A 24,688-nucleotide genomic window follows, 5' to 3' on the forward strand; every position below is an offset into this window, starting at 1 on the left:
GTACCAACAGGGGCCAAGATGAAGCAGATATTGTCTGGGAGCAAGACAGAATGAAACCGTGGCCAGCATGCCCTGATGAAGAGTGTGCCACTGCCAATGTTTGTCTGCAGGTTGGAGGCTGGGCCGGCAAGAGGTTGTGGAATTATGAACACAAAAGGTACCCCAGAAGAAGAAACCTGACAAGTCTCTAATGATTAAAATGTACCTCTGCCTGAGAAGTGAAAGGAACTAAACTGAGAAGTCTTCACTGACCAGAAGATAAGGGCTCTTCCAACCCAGAGCTTGAAAAATAATCCTGATATACTTTGAACCAAAAAGAAATTCCCCTTCAGAGGAGACCTCCTCAATGCACGCTTTGACTCAGGGTCAGCATCCCAAGATCTGAGCCAGATAGACCTTAAAAAAAAGAGAAACGTTTTCCCTCAGCACACCAAAAAGTATCAGCAATAAGACTTGAACACTACATGATAATAGAAAACTCAGAGATCTTAGTTGCATATATTTGCAAAGATATGGTTAAGCCACCAGGCTGCATCAAGGTTTCTCTGATACTGGTGGTCCCTAACGCTACATGATAATAGCACCTACTCCGGGTCATATTATTGCTTATTGTTATGCTACATGATAATAGCATATACTAAAAAATACCTAAATTGAGAGCCAACTCACCTGGAGCAACCTCAAGATCATCCAAATGGTACTACAAGAACCAGTATTACTAAATTGATTGAGCAGCTACCATTTTATATTCCAGATAGATCTTCTGGCAGAAATTGCAAAGGCGGAAACACATGGACTGCAGAGAAGCCATGTCCAGAGAAGCATCACTTACATAGATAAAACCTTTATGGATCTGATACACCAAGGCAAGGAGATCAGAAACATTTTCCTCTGCCTGTAATTCAGATGTCAATTGCTCTGTCCAGGAATTTATGGCCTTATTAAACCAGGAAATATCTTGACTGGAATGAAGAGTAGCACCTGCAAAAGCAAACATAGATTTAAGCATGGCCTCACATTTTCTGCCTGTGTAATTGAATGCACCGTAGGAATGACAATGGCCTTGGCTGATCTGGTTATTGTGGTCTTCATCCGCAAAGGAATAAGTATGTTTGAAACTTATGGGTACCTGAAACTTCTTATTCAGCTTAAGCCAAGTCTCCTTCAAAATATCAGTACAATGAGAGAAGGACAGAAAAGTAGACAACTGTTTCTTCAAACGTTTATAAAATAGAAAAGACGAACTAGCCTCTGTCACTTCTATCTCCTGAATATTTAAAGTCTGGAAAACTGCCTTAATTATTTCCTGGACACCCATCCTGATGCCTCCTTCCAATCAGGGACACCTAGTTCACCCTCCTCCTGCGAGGTACCTGCGAAATCTGAATTCTCCTTTCAGCTGAAGTCTGAGAGGAGTTCTTCCTAGGAGCTTCCCAGTGTTATGGGTCCAAACTGGCTCAGAGGAAGGCTCTGATTGAATCTGAGACTTCGACCAGGTACAAGGGAGAGATGAGTCACTCACCTGAGACTACAGTATGTACTCACCTTGAAAGCTCTGCGATGGACAGTGCCATGAACATAACCCAATCTGGGATCATGACTCATCTGTTGAACACTCTGACTCTGTCTCACAGAATGCGCAAAGCCCTCTTGGTTCTGTGTGACCCTTAGTTAATTTGGACCTACATCTGAAACAAGTATAAAGTAATGCAACAGAGGAGGCTTGCTGTGTGCCTTGGACCCTTTCTCTAGTTTCCCTGACATGTTGTTGAAAGCAAACATACACAAAAAGTGGGAGAAAATACAAAAAACTGCCTTAAAGAAAAGAAATAGTGCAGGCAAAAGGCTATAATTATCCAAGCAATGACAAGAACCTGCCCTAATTCAGATAGAAATAGTTCTGGATATACATACAATAATAAAATAGTATTGCAGGCTGCTGAGAACTCTATGGGGGTAATTCCAAGTTGATCGCAGCAGGATTTTTTTATAGCAATTGGGCAAAACCATGTGCACTGCAGTGGAGGCAGATATAACATGTGCAGAAAGAGTTAGATTTGGGTGGGTTATTTTATTTCTGTGCAGGGTAAATACTGGCTGCTTTATTTTTACACTGCAATTAGATTGCAGATTGAACACACACCACCCAAATCTAGCTCTCTCTGCACATGTTATATCTGCCTCCCCTGCAGTGCACATGGTTTTGCCCAATTGCTAACAAAAATCCTGCTGCGATCAACTTGGAATTACCCCCTATGTGCAGTACTATCAGTCTACAAAACAGTACCATTAAAGTAATAAATGGTTCTAGACATATGTGGCGGGATGTAATGGAGTCCGAGATTGCCAGAGGTGAAGGATGCCAGATGATCTTGGACATTTTTTTAAGGAGCAATCACTTACAAGGCGTGATTTTGCATTATAAGTGTCACAGCTTCAGTGAGCCTACCCTCCAGCTACACCAATGTGAGAATCGCCACCCGTGACACTTTCTGGTTACCTCAGCATGTGTGGTTAATCAACACGGTAACTGCACCAGGTGAAATGATTTTTTGAGACAACGCCCTGGCAAGTTTCAGCTCTCAACTGCAAACTCAATTATTTATACTAGAAAAATAGGTAACATGGGTGGCTTGAGGCCTTGGGTCAGAAAAAACAGAACCAGAACTAGAGTTTAGTTTTTAATTCAAGAATATCTTCAAAGCTTATAGTTACAAAAAAGGTTACATGATTATAATAGTTTTTAAATGGTCACACAAGTAATAATTTAATGAAACAAATAAATGGGAGAAAAAACAATGTTCATATCACCCAGACATGGCTGAAGTCTCTTCCTGATGTTTTGTTTCATTATGATCATACAGATCCCTTCATTACAATGAACACTATCTGTGGAGAGTTTCTCATATTTAAACCCACTGTAATTTACTCTCAGCCCCACCCCTGGAAGAATTTTAACCTTTCCAAAACCAGAATTAATTGATTGTGCTACAGGGTCCTCCGCTCACCTGAGCAAGGGCAGGTGCTCTTATCTCTATTACTTGTTTAAAGCTCGGTGATCAGACCTTGTAATTAGCCTGGACCAGTTTTTACAACATGCTTCAGGAAGAAAAGTTCACACTCTTCTGGTCAAAGTGTCTCTGAGGGGTTTCCACAGGGGCACTTAATTACTTGAAGCTTAAACGTCTGGAATGCCAAGCAGTACTGTGTAAGTTGTATGGGCCTACTCAGGAAGGAATGGACTAAATGCTTTCTCCAAGCAATCTCTCTTCCCCTACATCAAAGGAGATTTGACACCTCCAGTGGACAGCATGTCTTCTCTGGGCTTTATTATAATCAAACTGTGGGCCAGATGCATCATTGCTTGGAAAGTGATAAAATGGAGAGTGAAAAAGTACCAGCCAATCAGGTCCTAACTGCCATGTCACAGGCAGTGTTTGAAAAATGGCAGTTAGGAGCTGATTGGCTGGTACTTTTCACTCTCCATTTTATCACTTTCCAAGAGATGATGCATCTGGCCCTCTGTTCCAACACCTGGCCTTAGATCAACAGCTCCACAGAGAACACAAGGTCATTAGCATTTGGTCTCTGGAGTTCTGGTGTGTATAAGTACATCCCAACAAAGTAATTAACTTTCAACCATTTATCATCCTAAGACATTTTCCTCTGTACACTATACATTGATACATCACCAATGCGAATAATAATTTTTTTTAATCATGCTCATTCCGACATAGAATTGGGTGTTCCGCACAGTAAGTGTGTGTTCCTTCGGCCAGTATCCCGCATATCTGGTGATCTCGGATTCCATTACATTGCACGGATCATATCTATCCCTGTAACAGAAGGAGGGTTAAGGAACAAATAAAACAGTTCTCAATCCCCACCAATACACAGTATCCTATAGCCGGTGCTAATTTATAGCACAGCAAAAATGGGCTAATATCGTCGTTTTAGCTCGATGGTATTATTGGGCTATCCAATTATAGCCCATTTTTTACCATGCAGTAAATGACCCGTTTTTCAAGTGATACACATGGGATATGGGATAAGTTCCCGGACCCATGTGTTATCGCTGAAAAATGGGGCTGATAGGGTTCAGGCACTAACACAACATTTTCGTGCCTGAACTTCTCTGCTACCACTCACCTCCGACGTCATTGCCAGTGTCCCTCAGCATGGATGCAAGAGGAAAAGTATTTTATCCCTGGCTATTTTGTTTTGGCCTTATAGTTGGATTGGTCCCGCCTACCTGAGGCCACTTTCATGATTTATAGCAGGGACACATTAAAGGGGCTATTTACTAAGCATTGGAAAAAGTACATTAACTGAAGGTCAATTTTAATCGATTTTGACCAATTTCATATAAAATAAAATTGATCTTTTCAAATGTTGGGCTTCCAGGCTAAAACACACATATATAGTTATATACAGTGGCAAACACAGGATTTCTAGAGGGGGGTGTCCAAATGCAGTCAATCTCCCACTCAGCGGAACATTGGAGCAAGTGCGGGACTGTGGGGGAGTGGTAGAAGAACCTAGTAACGACCCTGGACATTATTGTAAATATTTTTATACACTGGATGCTGTAGGGAAAACACAGTATTAATATTTAACACTATAGATGTTCTATAGTATAGGCTCTATCAAACATTTAAATAGTATAAAGAAATGGTCGGGAAAAGGTTAAACAAACCATACTAAATAAATACACAAACATAATAAAACCAGTACTACACTTTCTAATAGAGATGAGCGGGTTCGGTTTTACTCGGTTTTACTTGGATTTACTTGGTTCTCAAAACGGCATCTTATTGGCTCACGGATGTCACGTGTTTTGGAAAGCCAATAGGAATAAAGGAGATTTATGGTTATACTTACCATTATTAAATCTCTTTCTGCGAGGTACACTGGATTCCACAGGGAATAACATCGTGGGGGAAGAGTTGGATCTTGATCCAAGGCACTAACAGGATAAAGCTTTGACTGTTCCCAAGATGCACTGCACTGCCTCCTCTATATCCCCGCATCCAGGCACTGGAGCTCAGTTTTGTTAACCAGTCCAATGCAGTAGCAGGTAAAAGAGACAACAGTAGTTAGTAGCCACAGATAACCACATTATCATGACAGGAGAAGGTACCAGCGGCTAATGCCATACAAACCCAAAGAAGCTAAGTGCGTCAGGGTGGGCGCATTGTGGAATCCAGTGTACCTTGCAGAAAGAGATTTAACAATTGTAAGTCTTACCATAAATCTCATTTTCTGCAGCGGGGTACACTGGTATTCCACAGGGAATAACATCGGAGATGTCCTAAAGCAGTTCCTCATGGGAGGGGATGCACTGTAGCGGGCACACGAACCCGGCGTCCAAAGGAAGCATCCAGGGAGACGGAAGTGTCAAAGGCATAGAACCTGATGAATGTGTTCACTGAGGACCACGAAGCCGCGTTGCACAATTGTTCCAGGGACGCACCACAGTGGGCCGCCCAAGAAGGTCCAACAGACTGAGTAGAATGGGCCTTGATAGTAGCAGGAGCTGGAAGTCCAGCCTACACATAAGCTTGTGCAATCACCATTCTAATCCATCTGGCCAAGGTCTGCTTATTCGCAGGCCAGCCACGTTTGTGAAAACCAAAAAGGACAAAGAATCAGATCTCCTAAGAGAGGCGGTTCTCTTCACATATATACGGAGATCCCATACCACATCCAAAGACCGTTCTTTGGAAGACAAACCAGGAGAGATAAAGGCCGGAACCACAATCTCTTGGTTAAGGTGGAAAGACAACACCACCTTAGGCAGATAACCAGGGCAAGTTCTAAGAACCGCACGGTCACGGTGAAAAATCAGATAGGGTGACCAACAGGATAAGGCACCCAAATCTGAAACCCTTCTAGCAGAGACAATAGCCAGCAAAAACAAGACCTTAAGTGTAAGCCACCTAAGTTCCACAAACTCAAGAGGTTCAAACGGAGACCCTTCTAGGGCATCCAGAACAACCAACAAATCCCAAGGAGCCATAGGAGGGACATCGGGAGGTTGAATCCATAAAACACCCTGAGTGAAAGTATGAATGTCAGGCAGAGACGCAATTTTTCTCCGAATCCATACCGACAAGGCTGAAATATGAACCTTGAGGGAGGGCAGATGAAGGCCTAAGTCCAGGCCCTGTTGCAGAAAAGCCAAAAGTTTGGCAGTATTGAACTTGTATGCATCATAATTCGTAGCCGCACACCAGGTGAAGTAAGAATTCCAGACCCTATAATAAATCCGAGCCGAAGCCAGTTTACGGGCTTTCAACATAGTTTGAATGACTGCCTCAGAAAATCCTTTGGCCCTCAGAACTGAATCTTCAAAAGCCACGCCATCAAAACCAGTCTGGCCAGATCCTGGTAGACACAAGGGCCCTGAACGAGGAGGTCTGGGCGTTGTGGAAGTAGAAGAGGATGCTCTATCGAGAGACACTGCAGGTCTGAGAACCAATGCCGTCAAGGTCACGCCGGAGCAATTAGAAGTAGTATTCCTTATTACCCTGGGCAGGAGTGACACCGGAGGGAACACATACGGCAGCCGAAAGTTCTATGGAATTGCCCGCATGTCCACGAATGCTGCTTGAGGATCCATTGTCCTTGCTCCGAAGACTGAAACCTTGTGATTGAGTCGAGATGCCATCAGGTCTACATCTGGTAGGCCCCACTTGACCACTAGGAGTTGAAAGACTTCCAGATGAAGGCTCCACTCTCCGGTGTGTACATCCTGATGACTAAGGAAGTCTGCTTCCTATTTGAGGATCCCCGGAATGAACATTGCAGATATGGCTGGCAGATGGCGTTCCGCCCATAGAAGAATCTTTGACACTTCCATCATTGTCATGCGGCTTCGAGTGCCGCCTTGATGATTTATGTATGCCACCGTGGTGGCGTTGTCCGACTGTACTTGAACAGGCCTGTTCTGTACCAGAGGCAGGGCCAGTTTCAGAGCATTGAACACTGCCTGCAGCTCCAGAATGTTTATTGGAAGGAGAGATTCCTCCCTGGTCCACCAAACCTGAAGAGAGTGTTGCTCCAACACCGCACCCCAACCCCGCAGACTGGCATCCATCGTTAGGAGGACTCAGTTGGAGATCCAAAAGGGACGACCCCTGTTTAATCGTTCGTCCTGGAGCCACCAGCTCAGACGAACTTCCGGAGTCAAGGAAATCATGTGAGACCTGATCCGGTGAGACAGGCCGTCCCACTTGGAAAGGATTAACCACTGCAGAGGGCGAGAATAAAATTGAGCGTACACTACCATGTCAAAAGTCGACACCATGAGGCCTAGTACTTGCATCGCTGAGTGTATCGACACACGTGGGCGAGATAGGAAGCATCTTATCCTGTCCTGAAGTTTCAGAACCTTCTCTGGAGACAAAAACAACCGTTGGTTGTGTGTGTCCAGTAATGCCTCCAGGTGCACCATGGTCTGAGCAGGGACCAGTGAGGATTTATTTCAGTTGATGTGCCACCCGTGGACTTGCAGGAATTGGACTGTAAGTTCCAGATGACGGCGGAGAACCTCTGGGGAGTTCGCCAGGATCAACAAGTCGTCCAGATACGGCAGGATCCTGATACCCTGAAGGCGGAGAAGGGCCTTCATGACCACCATGACCTTGGTGAAGATACATGTAGCCAAAGTCAGTCCAAAAGGCAAGGCCTGGAATTGATTATGTAGGTTGCCAATAGCAAACCGCAGATATTGCTTATGCGACATGGCAATAGGTATATGTAGGTAAGCATCCTGTATTTCCAGGGATACCATATAGTCCTTGGGTTCCAAGGCCAGAGCAATAGAGCGAAGAGTTTCCATACGGAATTTGGATACCTTCACAAATTTGTTCAAAGACTTGAGGTTGAGAATGGGCCGGGAGGATCCATTCGGTTTCGGAACTAGGAACAACATTGAATAGTACCCCCTGCCTCTCTGAGCCAGAGGCACCGGCACTGTCACTCCTGTGCCCAGGAGGGGTTGAACCACCAAATGTAGAGTTTTTGCTTTCAACGGATCCGAAGGGATATTTGTCGAGCAAAACTGGCGAAGGGGACGTTTCTTAAAAGAGATGGCATATCCGTGAGCGACGACTTCCCTTACCCAAGCATCTGAAGTGGTCTGTAACCATACCTGGGCGAACCCCAGGGGGAGGCCCGCCCTGTACTGCAGCAGGCTTGTCTGGTTTGGAAACAGGCTGACGGGCAGCCCAGGAACGTTTAGGTTTGGGCTTAGTGGAAGTGCGAGCCTGTTTTGGGTACGCCTGACCCTTTGCTTTACTTGGAAATCGAAAGGAACGAAAGGTGATACTCTTAGCCTTCGGAGCCAAAGGATTAGTACTTGGCAGACATGCAGTTTTAGCAGACGCTAATCTTTTTCAAATCTTCGCCAAAAAGGATGTTTCACTTAAAAGGGATCACCTCCAAAGTATTTTTGAAGTCCAGATCCACAGACCAGGACCTCAACCACAGAATCCGGCGAACCAGAATGGACGTAGTAGACACTTTGGTCACCAACATGCCGGCATCAGAAGCCGCATCCTGTGTTAATATATGAAAGATACTGACATTATCTGAAAAATACAGATATAGCTCTGCCTCAACTTCTTGAACCCAGGCTTCAATAACTTTTGAAGCTGCTATAGTAGGTCTAAGTACAACACCTGCAAGAGTGTAAATAGACTTCAAACAACCCTCCACACACTTATCCGTCGGTTCAGAGAGATGATGGTAGTGACAGGCAGAGTAGAAGACACCACAAGACGTGCAACATGTGAGTCCACTGGAGGTGGTGTTTCACAATTTTTACTTAACTCTGCAGCGAGGGGATACCGAGCTAACATCTATTTAGACAGGGAGAATTTCTTTCCTGGAGACTCCCAGGATTCCTGACGTATGTAAACTAAATGTTCAGAATGTGGTAAAACTAATTTAGTAACCTTCTGACATTTGAACTTATCAGGTTTCTTAGACATATCTGGAGGGTCATCAATCTGAAGAATCAGTGTGATAGCCTCCACTAAGTCAGGTACATAAACCTGCGTTGTAGATTTCTCATCAGAAGCAGCTGCATCAGTGTCTGATGGATCAGTATATTCCCCATCTTCATCGAATGAAGTATCCGAACCATGAGTGGATTGTGAGGAAAAAATTGCTCACTTAGATGACCCTTTGGTCCTAGAAGGGCGAGGGTTAGGTGTTTGTTTAACCAAGGACTGATTTAATTGCTGTAACAGAGTTGACAGAGTATACGCCCCTGGTGGATTTACTACAGGGACAATATATGGCTGTAATGGCACAGGAGGTCCCACAGGGGGCATAAGTCTTGTTACCAGCGTAGTCAGCATATTAGAGGTAGCAGCCCAAGGTGGGTTTTGGTATGCCACCGGTGCTGCAGGCTAACTAGGGGGTGCAGAACACCCAGTACCTGGACCCTCAGCTGAAATATTTTCCTCAGGTAAAACGGTGGCATCAGCACTGCATGAGGCAGGAGCGTCCATGGAATTCCCGCCCTGTGTAGCAGACATTACTTGGAAACGTAGCCTTAGGGCGTAGTAGTACAATATAGCCAGACAAACACAGTACCGGACAAAACACCCCTGTGTAAGGTGACTGCAAACGCAGAACACAAATAGAGGATTTAAGCGGTATATGGTGACTGAAAATACACAGAGAAAAATACCAAATAGTATATCCTGTGAAACACTATATATATATATATATATATATGACCCTGACGCACTTAGCCCCCCTCAGAGCACAGAATATAGGGATAGCAATATGTGTGTGAGACACTGAATGAAACCACACAGCAGCTATTGGCACACACAGTCACATGTACAATGCAGAAATTATTACATACAACAATAAAACTGCACTGGTAATTAGAGATGAGCGGGTTCGGTTCCTCGGAATCCGAACCCCCCCGAACTTCAGCCTTTTTACACGGGTCCGAGGCAGACTCGGATCTTCCCGCCTTGCTCGGCTAACCCGAGCGCGCCCGAACGTCATCATCCCGCTGTCGGATTCTCGCGAGGCTCGAATTCTATCGCGAGACTCGGATTCTATATAAGGAGCCGCGCGTCGCCGCCATTTTCACACGTGCATTGAGATTGATAGGGAGAGGACGTGGCTGGCGTCCTCTCCGTTTATAGTTACTGTTAGTAGTTTAGTTGATCTGATTGCTGCTTAGCTTATTGTGGGGAGGATTGGGGAGAGCTGTTAGGAGGAGTACAGTCAGTGCAGAGTTTTGCTAGTTTTTTTTAATCCGTTCTCTGCCTGAAAAAAACGCTCCATACCAGTGGCGCACCCAGGGGGGGTTTCCGAGTACCCAGAAACCCCCCTCCACTAAAAAAAAATTTTTTTTTTTTTTTTAGCTGCATGAGTATTATTAATGACTGTCTAGCGTCCTCTGCAGCCTGCTGTCTTCCTGGTGGCACTTGCAAGTGCAATAAAAGTTTACTTTATTTTAATTATAGTACATATATATCCATGTGCATACATATATACACATGTATATACATACATACATACATACATATAAACACACACACATATGATATATATATATATACATGTGTATATATATATGTGTACTGTATGTGTGTGTACATATATATATATATATATATATATATATATGTATGCATGTTTAATTACCCAAAATGCCTACACCAATCCTGTATTATGCTTTCTGTGTGCTTAAGGTTTTCTTTTATGTCTGTGTGGCTTATCTATTGCTGTATTACTTAAATCCTCTGTATCATTTGTATTGTTTTTGATGTCTGTAAAGCGCCTTGAGTCCTGTTGGAGAAAGAGCGCTATATAAATAAAATTATTATTATTATTATTAATATGCTATGTATATGTGTGTGTGTATGTATATATATATATATATATATATATATATACACACACACACACACACACACACACACACACACACACACACACACACACTAGTTTTACGGACCCAGCATATACTGGGTCACCTCAGTCCCCACCCCCGTGATTGGCTCCGCCAAGTTCTGGAAACCCCCCCATGCAAATCCTGCGTTTGCCACTGCATACCATATCTGTGCTCAGCCTCAGTGTGCTGCATGATATATCTATGTATATCTGACTGTGCTGAGTGCTCACTGCTCACACAGCTGAATTGTGGGGGAGACTGGGGTGCAGTTATAGCAGGAGTACAGTGCACACTTTTGCTGCCAGTGTGACTGACCAGTGACCACCAGTATATTGTCTGCCTGAAAAAGTTAAACACTCCTGTGGTGTTTTTTTTTATTATTCTATAAACGCATTCTGCTGACAGTGTCCAGCAGGTCCGTCATTCATTATATTATATAAATATTTACCTGCAGTAGTGTTATATTTTTTTTGTTCATCTCTATCATCTTTATCATCTCTATATTAGCAGACGCAGTACGGTAGTCCACGGCTGTGGCTACCTCTGTGTCGTCAGTGCTCGTCCATAATTGTATACCTACCTGTGGTGGGGTTTTTTTTTCTATCTTCTTCATACTAGTAGTTTAGGAGTCTGCTGACAGTGTCCAGCAGGTCCGTCATTATATTATATATACCTGCAGTAGTGATATATATATATTTTTTATATCATTATCATCTCTATACTAGCAGACGCAGTACGGTAGTCCACGGCTGTAGCTACCTCTGTGTCGTCAGTGCTCGTCCATAATTGTATACCTACCTGTGGTGGGTTTTTTTTTTCTATCTTCTTCATACTAGTAGTTTAGGAGTCTGCTGACAGTGTCCAGCAGGTCCGTCATTATATTATATATACCTGCAGTAGTGATATATATATATTTTTTATATCATTATCATCTCTATACTAGCAGACGCAGTACGGTAGTCCACGGCTGTAGCTACCTCTGTGTCGTCAGTGCTCGTCCATAATTGTATACCTACCTGTGGTGGGGTTTTTTTTTCTATCTTCTTCATACTAGTAGTTTAGGAGTCTGCTGACAGTGTCCAGCAGGTCCGTCATTATATTATATATACCTGCAGTAGTGATATATATATATATTTTATATCATTATCATCTCTATACTAGCAGACGCAGTACGGTAGTCCACGGCTGTAGCTACCTCTGTGTCGTCAGTGCTCGTCCATAATTGTATACCTACCTGTGGTGGGTTTTTTTTTTCTATCTTCTTCATACTAGTAGTTTAGGAGTCTGCTGACAGTGTCCAGCAAGTCCGTCATTATATTATATATACCTGCAGTAGTGATATATATATATATTTTATATCATTATCATCTCTATACTAGCAGACGCAGTACGGTAGTCCACGGCTGTAGCTACCTCTGTGTCATCAGTGCTCGTCCATAATTGTATACCTACCTGTGGTGGGGTTTTTTTTTCTATCTTCTTCATACTAGTAGTTTAGGAGTCTGCTGACAGTGTCCAGCAGGTCCGTCATTATATTATATATACCTGCAGTAGTGATATATATATATATTTTATATCATTATCATCTCTATACTAGCAGACGCAGTACGGTAGTCCACGGCTGTAGCTACCTCTGTGTCGTCAGTGCTCGTCCATAATTGTATACCTACCTGTGGTGGGGTTTTTTTTTCTATCTTCTTCATACTAGTAGTTTAGGAGTCTGCTGACAGTGTCCAGCAAGTCCGTCATTATATTATATATACCTGCAGTAGTGATATATATATATATTTTATATCATTATCATCTCTATACTAGCAGACGCAGTACGGTAGTCCACGGCTGTAGCTACCTCTGTGTCGTCAGTGCTCGTCCATAATTGTATACCTACCTGTGGTGGGGTTTTTTTTTCTATCTTCTTCATACTAGTAGTTTAGGAGTCTGCTGACAGTGTCCAGCAGGTCCGTCATTATATTATATATACCTGCAGTAGTGATATATATATTTTTTTTATATCATTATCATCTCTATACTAGCAGACGCAGTACGGTAGTCCACGGCTGTAGCTACCTCTGTGTCGTCAGTGCTCGTCCATAATTGTATACCTACCTGTGGTGGGGTTTTTTTTTCTATCTTCTTCATACTAGTAGTTTAGGAGTCTGCTGACAGTGTCCAGCAGGTCCGTCATTATATTATATATACCTGCAGTAGTGATATATATATATTTTTTATATCATTATCATCTCTATACTAGCAGACGCAGTACGGTAGTCCACGGCTGTAGCTACCTCTGTGTCGTCAGTGCTCGTCCATAATTGTATACCTACCTGTGGTGGGGTTTTTTTTTCTATCTTCTTCATACTAGTAGTTTAGGAGTCTGCTGACAGTGTCCAGCAGGTCCGTCATTATATTATTTATACCTGCAGTAGTGATATATATATATTTTTTATATCATTATCATCTCTATACTAGCAGACGCAGTACGGTAGTCCACGGCTGTAGCTACCTCTGTGTCGTCAGTGCTCGTCCATAATTGTATACCTACCTGTGGTGGGGTTTTTTTTTCTATCTTCTTCATACTAGTAGTTTAGGAGTCTGCTGACAGTGTCCAGCAGGTCCGTCATTATATTATATATACCTGCAGTAGTGATATATATATATTTTTTATATCATTATCATCTCTATACTAGCAGACGCAGTACGGTAGTCCACGGCTGTAGCTACCTCTGTGTCGTCAGTCACTCGTCATCCATAAGTATACTAGTATCCATCCATCTCCATTGTTTACCTGAGGTGCCTTTTAGTTGTGCCTATTAAAATATGGAGAACAAAAATGTTGAGGTTCCAAAAATAGGGAAAGATCAAGATCCACTTCCACCTCGTGCTGAAGCTGCTGCCACTAGTCATGGCCGAGACGATGAAATTCCATCAACGTCGTCTGCCAAGGCCGATGCCCAATGTCATAGTACAGAGCATGTAAAATCCAAAACACAAAATATCAGTAAAAAAAGGACTCAAAAACCTAAAATAAAATCGTCGGAGGAGAAGCGTAAACTTGCCAATATGCCATTTACCACACGGAGTGGCAAGGAACGGCTGAGGCCCTGGCCTATGTTCATGGCCAGTGGTTCAGCTTCACATGAGGATGGAAGCACTCAGCCTCTCGCTAGAAAAATGAAAAGACTTAAGCTGGCAAAAGCACAGCAAAGAACTGTGCGTTCTTCGAAATCACAAATCCACAAGGAGAGTCCAATTGTGTCAGTTGCGATGCCTGACCTTCCCAACACTGGACGTGAAGAGCATGCGCCTTCCACCATTTGCACGCCCCCTGCAAGTGCTGGAAGGAGCACCCGCAGTCCTGTTCCTGATAGTCAGATTGAAGATGTCAGTGTTGAAGTACACCAGGATGAGGAGGATATGGGTGTTGCTGGCGCTGGGGAGGAAATTGACAAGGAGGATTCTGATGGTGAGGTGGTTTGTTTAAGTCAGGCACCCGGGGAGACACCTGTTGTCCGTGGGAGGAATATGGCCATTGACATGCCTGGTGAAAATACCAAAAAAATCAGCTCTTCGGTGTGGAAGTATTTCAACAGAAATGCGGACAACAGGTGTCAAGCCGTGTGTTGCCTTTGTCAAGCTGTAATAAGTAGGGGTAAGGACGTTAACCACCTCGGAACATCCTCCCTTATACGTCACCTGCAGCGCATTCATCATAAGTCATTGACAAGTTCAAAAACTTTGGGCGACAGCGGAAGCAGTCCACTGACCAGTAAATCCCTTCCTCTTGTAACCAAGCTCACGCAAACCACCCCACCAACTCCCTCAGTGTCAATTTCCTCCTTCCCCAGGAATGCCAATAGTCCTGCAGGCCATGTCACTGGCAATTCTGACGAGTCCTCTCCTGCCTGGGATTCCTCCGATGCATCCTTGAGTGTAACGCCTACTGCTGCTGGCGCTGCTGTTGTTGCTGCTGGGAGTCGATGGTCATCCCAGAGGGGAAGTCGTAAGACCACTTTTACTACTTCCACCAAGCAATTGACTGTCCAACAGTCCTTTGCGAGGAAGATGAAATATCACAGCAGTCATCCTGCTGCAAAGCGGATAACTGAGGCCTTGGCATCCTGGGCGGTGAGAAACGTGGTTCCGGTATCCATCATTACTGCAGAGCCAACTATAGACTTGATTGAGGTACTGTGTCCCCGGTACCAAATACCATCTAGGTTCCATTTCTCTAGGCAGGCGATACCGAAAATGTACACAGACCTCAGAAAAAGACTCACCAGTGTCCTAAAAAATGCAGTTGTACCCAATGTCCACTTAACCACGGACATGTGGACAAGTGGAGCAGGGCAGACTCAGGACTATATGACTGTGACAGCCCACTGGGTAGATGTATTGACTCCCGCCGCAAGAACAGCAGCGGCGGCACCAGTAGCAGCATCTCGCAAACGCCAACTCTTTCCTAGGCAGGCTACGCTTTGTATCACCGCTTTCCAGAATACGCACACAGCTAAAAACCTCTTACGGCAACTGAGGAAGATCATCGCAGAATGGCTTACCCCAATTGGACTCTCCTGTGGATTTGTGGCATCGGACAACGCCAGCAATATTGTGTGTGCATTAAATATGGGCAAATTCCAGCACGTCCCATGTTTTGCACATACCTTGAATTTGGTGGTGCAGAATTATTTAAAAAACGAGAGGGCTGTGCAAGAGATGCTGTCGGTGGCCAGAAGAATTGCGGGACACTTTCGGCGTACAGGCACCACGTACAGAAGACTGGAGCAACACCAAAAACGCCTGAACCTGCCCTGCCATCATCTGAAGCAAGAAGTGGTAACGAGGTGGAATTCAACCCTCTATATGCTTCAGAGGTTGGAGGAGCAGCAAAAGGCCATTCAAGCCTATACAACTGACCACGATATAGGAGGTGGAATGCACCTGTCTCAAGCGCAGTGGAGAATGATTTCAACGTTGTGCAAGGTTCTGCAACCTTTTGAACTTGCCACACGTGAAGTCAGTTCAGACACTGCCAGCCTGAGTCAGGTCATTCCCCTCATCAGGCTTTTGCAGAAGAAGCTGGAGACATTGAAGGAGGAGCTAACACTGAGCGATTCCGCTAGGCATGTGGGACTTGTGGATGGAGCCCTTAATTCGCTTAACAAGGATTCACGGGTGGTCAATCTGTTGAAATCAGAGCACTACATTTTGGCCACCGTGCTCGATCCTAGATTTAAAACCTACGTTGTATCTCTCTTTCCGGCAGACACAAGTCTGCAGGGGTTCAAAGAACTGCTGGTGAGAAAATTGTCAAGTCAAGCGGAACGCGACCTGTCAACATCTCCTCCTTCACATTCTCCCGCAACTGGGGGTGCGAGGAAAAGGCTCAGAATTCCGAGCCCACCCGCTGGCGGTGATGCAGGGCAGTCTGGAGCGACTGCTGATGCTGACATCTGGTCCGGACTGAAGGACCTGACAACGATTACGGACATGTCGTCTACTGTCACTGCATATGATTCTCTCACCATTGAAAGAATGGTGGAGGATTATATGAGTGACCGCATCCAAGTAGGCACGTCAGACAGTCCGTACGTATACTGGCAGGAAAAAGAGGCAATTTGGAGGCCCTTGCACAAACTAGCTTTATTCTACCTAAGTTGCCCTCCCACAAGTGTGTACTCCGAAAGAGTGTTTAGTGCCGCCGCTCACCTTGTCAGCAATCGGCGTACGAGGTTACTTCCAGAAAATGTGGAGAAGATGATGTTCATTAAAATTAATTATAATCAATTCCTCCATGGAGACATTCACCAGCAGCAATTGCCTCCACAAAGTACACAGGGAGCTGTGATGGTGGATTCCAGACGAATTGATAATCTGTGAGGAGGGGGATGTACACGGTGATGAATCGGAGGATGATGATGAGGTGGACATCTTGCCTCTGTAGAGCCAGTTTGTGCAAGGAGAGATTAATTGCTTCTTTTTTGGTGGGGGTCCAAACCAACCCGTCATTTCAGTCACAGTCGTGTGGCAGACCCTGTCACTGAAATGATGGGTTGGTTAAAGTGTGCATGTCCTGTTTATACAACATAAGGGTGGGTGGGAGGGCCCAAGGACAATTCCATCTTGCACCTCTTTTTTCTTTCATTTTTCTTTGCGTCATGTGCTGTTTGGGGAGTGTTTTTTGGAAGGGCCATCCTGCGTGACACTGCAGTGCCACTCCTAGATGGGCCAGGTGTTTGTGTCGGCCACTAGGGTCACTTATCTTAGTCACACAGCTACCTCATTGCGCCTCTTTTTTTTCTTCTTTGCGTCATGTGCTGTTTGGGGAGTATTTTTTGAAAGGGCCATCCGGCCTGACACTGCAGTGCCACTCCTAGATGGGCCAGGTGTTTGTGTCGGCCACTAGGGTCGCTTAGCTTACTCACACAGCTACCTCATTGCGCCTCTTTTTTTCTTTGCGTCATGTGCTGTTTGGGGAGTGTTTTTTGGAAGGGCCATCCTGCGTGACACTGCAGTGCCACTCCTAGATGGGCCAGGTGTTTGTGTCGGCCACTAGGGTCGCTGAGCTTAGTCACACAGCTACCTCATTGCGCCTCTTTTTTTCTTTGCGTCATGTGCTGTTTGGGGAGTGTTTTTTGGAAGGGCCATCCTGCGTGACACTGCAGTGCCACTCCTAGATGGGCCAGGTGTTTGTGTCGGCCACTTGGGTCGCTGAGCTTAGTCATCCAGCGACCTCGGTGCAAATTTTAGGACTAAAAATAATATTGTGAGGTGTGAGGTGTTCAGAATAGACTGAAAATGAGTGGAAATTATGGTTATTGAGGTTAATAATACTTTGGGATCAAAATGACCCCCAAATTCTATGATTTAAGCTGTTTTTTAGGGTTTTTTGAAAAAAACACCTGAATCCAAAACACACCCGAATCCGACAAAAAAAATTCGGTGAGGTTTTGCCAAAACGCGTTCGAACCCAAAACACGGCCACGGAACCGAACCCAAAACCAAAACACAAAACCCGAAAAATTTCCGGTGCACATCTCTACTGGTAATACTACATAAAGCTATGTATGTATACAGATATAACAATGCACAGTAAACACTGGATGTATGTCACAGAATACTTGTACTAAATATTCATAGAGTTATGCACTTGTTCTTAACTAACACTGTCTAAACGACATGTAGAATACTTAAGTGTCCTGTAAAAGCACAGCGCTGATGAAGCAGGTGGCTTTACAGAGGAGACAGTGCCCAGCAGTCCCAGAATCAGCGCAGCTCTGTGTAATGGCACCCAAACGCTGACAGGGAGGGAGGGAGAGAGAGAGATTAAGCTCCAGAGCGGGAACACCTGCTGTAGATGGCGCCTGGAGCTGGGGGAGGGGCTACAGGTCAGCGCCTTATCCCCTCTGCTGGACTTCACCACCAGGTACTATGGAGCCTATGTGAAACGGATTTTAGTAAATCCGACCTGTGCTCCTTGCCCTGGTGGATATAGTGGGGTCTCTGCACGGGCACAGTGTCCACGCCAGCGGTGCGGTCCAGATCGTGATTTCGGCAGGTCCCGCCTGGGGGACTGTCTTACCTCCTCCATAGATGTGCAGCCACGTGATCCAGGAGAGCAGCGGCGCTATGTGTGTGCCTGATGAAACCGGAGCGCCTCCACTGTAAGTACTCGGCAACCAGGGCGCGGGAGTATACAGCGCCGCTGGTGGAGTCTTCTTTCTTCTCAGAAAAGCTCTTTTTAGGGCTGCTTAGAGCAGCCCATCCTGTTAGCTGCAGGCACCAACTTACAAACTGAGCTCCAGTGCCTGGAGGCGGGGATATAGAGGAGGTGATGCAGTGCATCTTGGAAACAGCTTTAGCCTGTTGGTGCCTTGGATAAAGATCCAACTCTACACCCCGATGTTTTTCCCTGTGGAATACCAGTGTACCTCCTGCAGAAATCTGGATAAAACCGAACTGGCGTTAATTCTGGCGTTAAATCCGAATCCCACCTGATGGTAAGGCTCCTGTCTCTTCTTTCTGGCAGCTACTCTCTGGTCCAGTGCACTGATTGAGGACTCAGATCCACACACACAGCAAACTTGTCAGAAGATGCTGCTACCACTGGGCATGTGCAGCAGCTCTGATCTGTCCCTTAAATTGCATGATGTGGCAGGAGCTTTAGTAATTGTATTATATACTATAGCTATTGCTGTCATAATTTGAGCCACTTGCCAAGAGGAGGGGGGTTTCCGGGCAAACAGAGAACCCCCCCTCCCCTGCGTTTGCCTATGATATACTAACATTTAAAAATGTATATTAAAAAAGTTATCTGTTAGTAAATGTGTGTTTTAGCCCTGGAAGCCCAATATCGATTAAGATCGATTTAATCGATCAAAAAAGATTGAAATCGCCCTTTAGTAAGTATACCCCATAAAGTGAGAGAGATAGAGTACCAGCCAATCAGCTCCTGACTGCCATGTTACAGGCTGTGTTTGAAAAATGACAGGAGCTGATTGATTGGTACTTTATCTTTCTGCACTTTATTTTAATTCAAGGCTGAGTAAATAAACCCCTAAGATCCCAATCTGCCCCTGGACACAGGTAACCAGCCACTTAGGGCCACCTCTTGATGAAAATTGTTTGCATTCAGTTTTGTAAAACATGTAATTCAACATCAACGGTGGGATGTATTGGAGTCAGAGACCACCGGAGGTGCTTGATGCCGGCCGAGCTCAGTCGTTTTTTTAAAGGGGCAATCACTATAAGGCAAAACCATCTTCGGCAATCTCAGACTCCATTACATATCACCGCAAATGTCTTAAGTTCTCTCAAAGTACTGTATGGAACCCTATGCATACTGTATATATTTGTAATAGTTATCCTTAGCTCCATTATATAAGACAGCTTGTATTTTAAGTTTGTACTTTAACACAGATTTTTAATTACCCTATGCAAACCTAAAAACAAAATGGTATTGTAAATTTATATGCACACAATAATAAAAGAACATCGTTTAAACATTGCATCTTAATCTGTGATTGTGCAGCGTTATCCTTCAGCTCTTCATACTCATACAGCTGTTGTGTTCTGCAGGGGGAGGAGGGCATCATTAGAAGCAGATCTGTTTTATTGTCTGTAAGTCTCTGTAACGCAGACCCCTCTCACACAGTCTCCCAGTAACTCCAGTAAAGCCTTCTTGTATTTTCAGTATGACTGAGACAATGAAATGGCTTTATACCTGCATGATTCTATTGACTTTACCTAAGGGTGAGTAATGTTTGCGTATTCAGTTTCCAGTCACTTCGCTATTTATCAGGTGGTAAATCTTAGCAAATCTAGTATAGAATATTTCAGCATATGTTAATAGGTCTGTACATATGTGTGTGTGACTGGTGTAAGTATAAGGAAAGCTTGTACGCTTGGGTGGTTTATTAGTTGTAGCATACGGAGTATATGAATGCAGGAGGCACTACGACATAATGATGTCTGTGTATTGGATACGTATACAGTGTGTGTGTGTGTGTGTGTGTGTGTGTGTGTGTGTGTGTGTGTGTGTATGTGTGTGTGTGTGTAAAAGTTTTGGTATAATGTATTACTGGGTGTGTCTGCGAGACCATTATACCGCTACTGTAGGTAACCACTGTATTAGTGTGGTAATAAGGAGAAACCACCACTAACAAATTCTATATGGTAGAGCACGAAATACAGTACTTTATCAGGGCATAGCTAATATTCATCCTGCAGCAAATATAACTGAGCAGGATACAATATATAAATATATTTTATTTTCCTTAAGGTGAGCATCCATGTATAATCGTGTCAGTGGATTTATAGGGATGCATTAAATACTAGATGTCAATAATTCTTACTTTGGCTTTCCAGTTCCTATATTTAGACATTTCTTCCTGAAAGTTTAGATGTATTTGTTTGCTTGTTCATCTGTTGTGTACAGTACGTTGCTTATTAGAAATGTGTTATGCGAAAGTCCAGCACTCATTTCATTTCATTTTCCAATGAGTATTATTGCAACTTTTATCTGACTACAGTACACCATGCAGCAAGTGTAGATGTTGGTAGCTACGGAGATATATCATGTGCTGTATTTTATATATTTACAATGTTACATATGTTTTTATTCTATGTTTATAACTTCTATTTTGGCATTTAGTCTGTGTATTAGTAAGCTGTTTGTAATATACACATTTATATTAGATTTTATTGGGGAAATGGCTTAGTACTGTATTTGATAATGTATTTTTGATACGAGTAAAAATGTGAGCACTTACAGTATATATAAAAAAGTATTATCCCTCACCCCATGGCAGCAGATATAGTATTATAGACCAGTGCAGGACATTATTTTGGTGAGTGTGGGCCTAATTATTCCTGTCTGAGGTGACGTCCCATACCCCCCTACCCCCCATACTGACCATTACACATCATACTATAAATATTTCTATGTCACCCTCCTTCCTTATGCTGTCCCCCAGGCAGCTGCTCCAGTGTACTTCATTATAGGCTCAACCCAGTTATTTGGATGTACCTATGATCCATAATGTCACTGAGCGGCGCAGTAACATCTGGTTACAGATCAGGATAAGAAATTATAGTTCAGAGCACTATATAATGGAACAAGCTGTGTAGAAGGAAGCTGCATCCCCATGCACACATTGTCAAAGTCAGAAAAATATCCCTATACACGCTGCCATATTTGCACCTCACGCTGGTCCGCGCTGCGCATGCGTGCGCTTTCCCGTGATAGCGCATACCCGCTGATGCGTGCACCCGCTCGCATCGGTATGCGTATTTACGGTAAAGAGTATGTAGTCGTAGCGTACGACCCAATCGTTACATATTTTCACAATTAATGTAGTTTGTAGACCATGGTCCCTTTGATAGATTCTGAAAGTTTGGTTAATATGGAATGTCCCTGAACGGAGGAATCCCTCTTTGTATTGTGCTAAGGGTCTAACAGGAATCATACAGCAGTGTTTGGTACCCATCGGAAGAGTATTTAAATAGCAATATTCCGGTGTTGGTTTGGAGCGTATTAATCGCTCGTGCGGATAGTTATGGACATAAGAAGTTTATGTCCATTTCTATTATTTACTCATACTCAGGTATGCGGCGGGAAACCTAGTTTCCCACCCACCTGAGCTGTTTGAAATCGTCACAGCCCACCTGTATGAATCACCCTATGACCTTTTGTTATAGTGCGAAGCCGAATTCCTGCGTCCAATGGACAATGAGGTTGTAGGGACCATTAGATTGCATTGTGTGAGTAGCATAAAAGACGGGCCTGTGGCATCCAGCTTGCACTTCTCATCAAACGGTTCTCATTGCTGATAATCGGGAAGCTGGATGTCCAGAGGCGCATGCGATCATACCCTTTGTGCGTAAGTTTTTCTCCGTAATCATATTGTCTTACTGTGAGCCAATCTCTCTCTCTCTCCATCTCTCTCTCTCTCTCTCTCCCTTCTCTTTCTCTCGTATCTCCCATTGACTAATATTGTATTGTATTAGATCAGCATAGTATTGTATTGTATTTCTTGTATAGTTATTCGGTTAGGAAGTCTCTGTTATATTGTAGTGTATCATTTGTACTGTGATTCTTTTTGCAAGTATAATAGTTATAATACAGATAATAGGCTTTGGACCCTAAACCAGTATCTGTGTATTTCCTATAGTTTTAAGTGTTCACTTGAGCGTCGGTGACGCTCAAGCAGCTTTGTAGTTAGTCAGGTATCACAAGGTTGCACTTACACCCTGTATTCACATTAAGGTATTCTGTGTATTTCATTGATAAAAGGTTTAGACATAAAGGTATAGCGTTGTGAGCGTCTGCGCCGCTGGTGATCTCCTCGTGGTCTCGAGCGTCCGCTACGCCATAGCGAATCATTACTCTAGTCATCACCAATAACGTGCTGTCCTGTGATCACTGGGCCGTGAGCGAACGTGACGCTTGAGCGTCTCGCCTACGGCTAAGCGATCGTTACGCAACTAGTGTACCCTTACGGTACTTCTTAAGTAAACAGCGTACAGTGTTCTTAGACTTCATTAAGGGTTGTTTATACGACAAAGGAATTTAACATTGTCAATTGGGGGACTCGTCCTGTCCTTCTCATATCTGCACTAGGTAGATCAGCAGACATTATCCCCCAGCAAAGGGCGGGAGGTTGTCTCGCAGTGCTGACGGGATAAGCATCTGCTTTGCTTAGATAAAGAGTGCTGAAGGAATCCGGGAACCGGAGGTAAGAACAAAACGCTTGTGTTTTTAAAAAAAAAACCTGTTTATTTTTCTTCTGTCTTGCGTATATACGCACGCATACATATATATATCTGCATTTCTTTTCCATCTGTGTATTTCAATTTCGTATATCACTATTCCTGTTTGCCAATTTTTATAGTTGAAAGAAAGTGCTAAAAGAGACTTGCTGTTATTTCATAGTTTAAGAATAGAGGTAATAGTTAAAGTATAGACCAACACACGGCTTGTCTGGGAGATAAGGCAGTCAGTGTGGTGTGCGGTAGATGATCAGGGATCGTTTACATTGATAAAAGTATATTGTGTTACGGTGGATCTTTGTTTTGCGTACACGTGTCTCTAACAAAGACTAGCGTACGCAATCCAAAGGCCGACGCACGCAGCGTTCATTACGCAACGTTCATTACGCGTCCAGTTACGCCCACGTAGCTCAAGTCACGATAAGCGATAATTAGCGCAAAGCGGTAGATAACGCGACGCGTAAATAACGCAAGTCTATTTTTGGAAATCTGAAATTTAGTTTAACAGATCCTGCTCCTAATTGGTAACACAGCTGGGCTAAAGAAAATTTCTGCGCAGAAATAGATATAGAAACGAAAGTGTACATGTGTTGAGTGAGTGTGTTTTTATTACATAAGTTTATATAACTTAGAGGTTGAACCAAAAAGAAATCGGGTAGGACATACGTGTAAGTGACATATACGGTGGCTAAGGAGGCATCCTTGGTTAAATAAAATATGAGCATTAGAGTATAGCGGATCACAAGGTAACAAGACCAGGAGGTCACAAGGTAACAAGACCAGGAGGTCACAAGGTAACAAGACCAGGAGGTCATAAGGTACAAGAAGGTCCGCTATAAAGGTACAAGAAGCACAACCCCGGGGGTTGGTGCTAAAACCCATATAGGCCATTGGAAGCTCTGGCTGAAGGAATTCGCAGCCGCAATTTTCGATTCCATTGATCTCTCAGTACATAACAGGTAGTGCTTATGTACTGAACGATTGTACCGCACGTAATTGTGTGCAGTAGTTAGTAATCTGACCTAATACCATTAGAGTAAAGTGGTCACAAACGCTATTTGTACATTCTGACGTGATTTGTGTAATTTTTTATTTTTAAAGGGAAGTTCGCTGGTCACTCAGGAACTATCTAACAACCCCACCTTTACTGGAAAGAGTAAGTGTCCTGCGGGTAACCCTCATATGTTCCAGTAAATAAAGGTTCACAGGGGCCCTGAGTTGGGTACAGCAGCTCTGGATACAGTGATTGCAGTACTGGCCAACGTGGGCGAGAAGTGAGTGGGGTACTTGGTAAACCGCCACCGCCAGCCTGCCCAGGACATCTTGGTTTGTTTGTAAGGGTTCGCTGAAAACCTTGATATAAAGATCCAAGGAGGAATAAGCAACACCTGCAGATTATGGGGGCCAATTGTTCAGGTAGGGGGCGATCAACCTCGGTTCGGGTTGATTCAGAGAACCGACCAGTCGGGTCGGCAAGATACATCATGTGTG

At 43.9% G+C, this 24,688-nt stretch overlaps 1 protein-coding gene across 5 annotated transcripts in view; it reads left to right on the forward strand.

Annotated features, from left to right (window-relative positions):
* Positions 1 to 24,688, forward strand: part of LOC134932296 (neuronal acetylcholine receptor subunit alpha-3-like) — a 177,233-nt gene that overhangs the window by 66,223 nt on the left and 86,322 nt on the right. Inside the window, exon 1 of one of the 5 annotated variants that reach the window (XM_063926600.1) lies at positions 20,068 to 20,179. The exons of the other annotated variants lie outside the window; for them this stretch is intronic. Coding sequence (XP_063782670.1) covers positions 20,122 to 20,179 — 58 coding nt within the window. The 5' untranslated portion in view covers positions 20,068 to 20,121. Of the gene's footprint in view, positions 1 to 20,067; positions 20,180 to 24,688 lie in introns of those variants that run through there. 5 annotated transcript variants of the gene reach the window in all.

Source organism: Pseudophryne corroboree, chromosome 6 (assembly GCF_028390025.1).
Source record: "Pseudophryne corroboree isolate aPseCor3 chromosome 6, aPseCor3.hap2, whole genome shotgun sequence".
NCBI lineage: Eukaryota > Metazoa > Chordata > Amphibia > Anura > Myobatrachidae > Pseudophryne > Pseudophryne corroboree.